The following is a 4,773-nucleotide window of genomic DNA, read 5'->3' as shown; positions in this document are numbered from 1 at the left end:
AGCATGATTAAGCCTGGATCCTGACCCAGCCCAAGCCAAGGCTGGTTGTACACTGTGTTTCCAGAGGAAGAACTTTCCTTTGAAATATCCACTCCACCTTGAAGATTCGTGGAGCTCATGAGGAAAGCCCACGCAAGGCAGACATGTCTCCCTAACAGTTGGCTGGAGGTGGGACTCACCAGTTTGAAGTAGGTCTGAGAACACCTCCCTGAAAGTTTAGTCTCTGCCATGCTTTACTGTTTAATTTCTAGATGGATGAAAGCATTTGCCAATTTGCAACTGAACGTGGGTGATACAGATCAGGGCTGCACATCTGTAGGGCTGCACATCTGTAAGGCTGCACATCTGTAGGGCTGCCCTGCGTTTGCAGAAGGGCTGGAAGGTGATGGTAAAGGCAACTTCTGGGCCAGATAAAGCATAAGGCACTGAGGAGCGCCCTCAAGTCTGGAGGTGAAGTCTCTGGATGTGCAGAGAATGACTGCTGGGAAGAACAAGCCCCCAGAGGGGCAGGTAAAATCCTTCAACAGAGCAACAGCAGTGCTGGCTGCTGCCTGCTGCAAAGCCTCATCTTGCAGGGACAAGAGGCTGCAAGTCTTTTTATGGCCCTTTGGAGACACATCTCTCTCTGTTCTATTTCACTCAGCCTATATTTAAACTTTTCCCTCCGTATGTCCACTCGACCTGGTGACGCAAAAGTCTGCCAACTCCTTTGAATCCCCTGGCAGTGTCCTGCATTTTCTGGTGCAGCGGTTCTTGCTGGGTTTAACTCCTAGGGACCAAATAGCAAGAATAAAGGCAATAACCAAAGCAGCAGCAAATCCAACTTTGTAAGGGCTCCCAGTGACGGGTGTTCAGTTTGTGGCTTATGGCTAATACAGTGTGAACAGATGAATATTAATGCAAAAGGACATTTCGTACCCCTGACACTCTGTGTGAAGGGCTTTTCACTTCACCTAATCTAGGAACATATTAACAAGTGCTTTGAAGCTAAACCCTGCCTTCGACTCTGTTTTGGCTACAGTAGAAGCTCGTTGCTCTGGCGGTGGAGCCGCATTAACAGGCAAGTCCCAGGTGACAGGAGACCTGCAGCCCAGTGTGATACAGGATGCTGACAGCCAGCACCAGTCATGCGAGGAGGGCGGTGGTCCCCACTCACAGCATCTTTGCAGCAAAGAGTGGACCCTGAATAGTTTCTCAGTTATTTTCTCTTTGCCTGCTGCAAGGGAAGTTGGACTACAAAACCCCCCAGTTCTGCCTTTGCATGACCCAGATGAGCCTCCTGTAACCATGGGACAGTAATTTACCCTTCTGCCACCCTTCTTCCCCTCTTCTTACAGCCGGAATAACCTTAAACCTAGGTCTTGCAAGGAGTATTTTTGCACTCTCTTGCTTGCCCCCTTCTGTAGCTTTTCCCTGGTCTGGCACAGGACAGTTTGGGAGCTGCATAATCAGTCAGAGACGTGTCCTCCCTGCAGCCATGCTCCCTCCCCAGCTGAAGGCTGAGCGCGTAAGAAAGATGCTGCAGGCTGAAAACTGGAAGATCCAACTTTATTCGGTAGATTCTTGCCTAGAAGGGAACCTTCACCCACCCGGTCCCTCTGTATCCAGACCTTGCCCCATCTGCACGTGCAAGAGATGGAGGAAAGTTCATCCCACGTTGGCACAGAGCAGGACCCTGCAGCCAGCCTGGGAAGTCCAGTGGGGACAGTGACTTGCTCCAGGAGTTGAACCCAGGATGAAAAAGGGGATCTGAGCTGAGGATGGCAGTGATGGTGGTTTGTTTCTGGCCTGCAAACGTCAGACTGTTTTTGGAGCAGGGAAACGCAGAACAGACGAGGACGGAGCAGAAGCTGGTGCTTCTGTGTCTGCAAGGGTGGGTGTCATATGAGTGTTTGTATAACTCCCTATGCATTCACGGCGCGCCCCCCCCCCCCCCCCCCCCCGTAGATCTCAGCATTGCGAGGGTGTCTCAGTGGTGCTGTGGCTGTTTCAGTGAAGCACAGGGCATTTCACCTCCAGAAAAGAAGGGACTCATCAACCTCCTGAGCCCCAGGCTTACACAGAGACCTCTGCCAGGGAATGCAATGTCTTGTAAAAGTTTTCTTGCAAATGGTACTGAGACAGACCTTGAGAAACAATTACCTCTGTGAAATGAAGAAAAGGACTCCCCCTGCTTATTCCTTTAGTTTCCTGACTGGTGTCTTATTAAAACAAAGTAAAAATGGAATTTGCCGCAGAGGAGCTTGCAGGGGTGGCATGAACACACCAGGATGGTGCACGGGTTGCACAGGCTCCACTCTGCACACGCTTTTGCAGGTTGCCTCCTGCTCCCCTGGACACAAGCCATGGCAATAGGAACAGAGTAAATGGCAAGTTCTCTGGCTCTCCCCGACCGGAGAGGGCTGTGAGCTGGGCACGCCTGGCTCCTTTGTATCTTTTTTCACTCTGTCTGGTTTTACTGCAGATGGGGCATAAAACCCAATCTTACAGCTGCTCCATGGGACAAGGCAGCAAATCCCCAGCTGGGACCCAGTAACGCTGTTAAGCCATGTAAGTGAAGCCATTGGCTTTTCCCAGAATTGAGTGTCTGGGATAATCATTACTCTTCCTTTCCTGCAGTCGCTGCTGTGAAGGGACTGGGGAAGGCAGCGTAACAAAAGGAGCTGCTTGAAATGGTCTGTAAAACATCTGGGAAAGGAAATCCAGGAGCTCTGATTGCAACCCAAGCTCAGGCAAAGGGCTGCTGAGGGTCTTGGCTAGCCAAACTCTCAAATTTGCTTTTGTGGGTCTATCCTACCCTGGGCCTGTTAGTCCAGGGCGTTTAGAGCTTTCCAGAGATACATCCCATCTCAACACATGGAGGCTGAGCCTTTCTGAACTCATTCCATAGCTTATTCTAGACAGAACTAAGTGCCAGCTCTCTCCAATTGCAAACCACAATCTGCTGAGCAGGAAGAGAGAGGGGACCAGCATCCATCTGCTGCTCTAACTCAGGAGATGGCACCAAAAGTGCCAATAAACCAAGCTCCTGACGGAGGGTTGCAGAACTTTTTTGGGGGTTGTGCAGAGGAATATAACAGAGGCCCACAGACACAGGTTGTGTGGGAGCTTAAGGACACCTGGGAAAAAAGCACTGTCCGCATCCAGTGCGTGTAAGCCCCTGCTCTTTTGGTGAGTAAGGTGACCCCAGAGCACCAGCCTTGATGGCATTGCCCAGGTCCTGCTGTGCAGAGCTGCAGCGCTTCATCCACTGCTGCTCCCCGCAGAGGAAAGGTATAGGGGGAGATGTGGGTCCTGGGGGTCAGAAGCAACTGAAGGTGAGGAACGTCTGCTTGGCAACTGGAAACTGGAAATTTGAGGGCTTTAGGTCCAGGTGCCCAAACTCTTGGCCTGAATCCACTTGAATTCACAGCACTGAAGATGGGTGAAACCACACAGCAGTGAAGAAGGTTATTCCCAAGGCATCTAAGAGTTCACGAGGCAGCTTGGCAGAGAGAGAGGAGTGGGGATGTTTTGGCTGGAGCATGGGCACTTGCAGTGTTACAGAGCGTACTGTAGGAGCGTGCCAACAACCATGGCCATCAGACCCAGCCCTGCAGAGCTCCTTCCCACCCCATTGATGGTTCTGGTGTCATCAGTGCAGAGGTCAGTATAGCAGCATGACTTGGGTCTGGTCGCCCCTATTCCGTTATAGGAGATGCATTCCTCCTCACAGCTTCTGGTCACAGTGATGTTGCCAAAAAAGGGATAACCTGAAACAGGCAGATTGGAGAAGGAAAGAAGAAGAGAGAGAAATCATAGGATTGTCTAGCTTGGAAGGGACCTTTAAGATCGTCGAGTCCAACCATCAACCTAACACTGCCAAAACCACCACTAAACCATGTCCCTCAGAACCATATCTACCCATCTTTTAAATACCTCCAAGGATGGAGGTTTGCACACATCTATTATTTCAGGATCTGTAAGGGCATAAGGGTAGGAAAGGCAAAACAGACCGAGTAAGCAGGATGAGTCCTGTATGCTTCACTATGAGGCTCTGAATCTGATGGATTTCTCTCCTTCCTGCTCTTAAGTTGGATAACTCCACCTGGATTCTTAAAGGGAAGTTAAAGAATAATCCAAGCTGGAACTGGGAGGTCGAGGGAGGTAATTCTGCCCCTCTGCTCCGCTCTGGAGCCATCAGCACAGGAAAGACAGGGACCTGTTGAAGGCAGGTCCAGAGGAGGCCATGAAGATGATCAGAAGGCTGGAGCCCCTCTCCTATGAGGACAGGCTGAGAGAGTTGGGGTTGTTCAGCCTGCAGAAGAGAAGGCTCCAGGGACTCCTTATTGTGGCTTTTTGGTACTTAAAGGGGGCCTACAGGAAAGATGGGGACAGACCTTTAGCAAGGCCTATTGTGATAGGACAAGGGGGAATGGCTTTAAACTAAAAAAGAGAAGATTCAGACTAGATATTAGGAAGAAACAGTTTACTATGAGGGTGGTAAGACACTGGCCCAGGTTGCCCAGAGAGGAAGACTAGGGAAAATGTAGGCCCACTGATGAATGAGATGTGTGCTCTTGTGGTGGAAGACACAGAGAAGGCAGAGTTACTGAATGCCTTCTTTTATTCGGTCTTCACTGCTAAAGCTGTCCCTCACGAATCCCATACCCTGGAGGCAAGGGGGAAGGTCTGGAGGGAGGAAGATTTCCCCTCAGTTGAGGAGGACCGGGTCAGAGACCACTTGGCCAAGCTGGACATCCATAAGTCCATGGGCCCTGATGGGATGCACCC

At 50.7% G+C, this 4,773-nt stretch overlaps 1 protein-coding gene across 1 annotated transcript in view; it reads right to left on the bottom strand.

Moving 5' to 3' along the window:
• Positions 1-3,540: 3,540 nt before the first annotated feature.
• The window catches only part of LOC104283989 (secreted Ly-6/uPAR-related protein 1-like), a 6,249-nt gene continuing 5,016 nt past the window's right edge, over positions 3,541-4,773 (bottom strand). Inside the window, exon 3 of the mRNA XM_009882248.1 lies at positions 3,541-3,752. Within this exon, the coding sequence (XP_009880550.1) occupies positions 3,541-3,752 (212 nt within the window). The remainder of the gene's footprint in view (positions 3,753-4,773) is intronic.

The sequence above is a fragment of the Charadrius vociferus genome, unplaced genomic scaffold (assembly GCF_000708025.1).
Source record: "Charadrius vociferus isolate BGI_N301 unplaced genomic scaffold, ASM70802v2 scaffold393, whole genome shotgun sequence".
In the NCBI taxonomy this organism is placed as follows: domain Eukaryota; kingdom Metazoa; phylum Chordata; class Aves; order Charadriiformes; family Charadriidae; genus Charadrius; species Charadrius vociferus.
The sequence above is the reverse complement of the archived record's forward strand: the minus strand, read 5'-3'. Positions and strand labels throughout refer to the sequence as shown.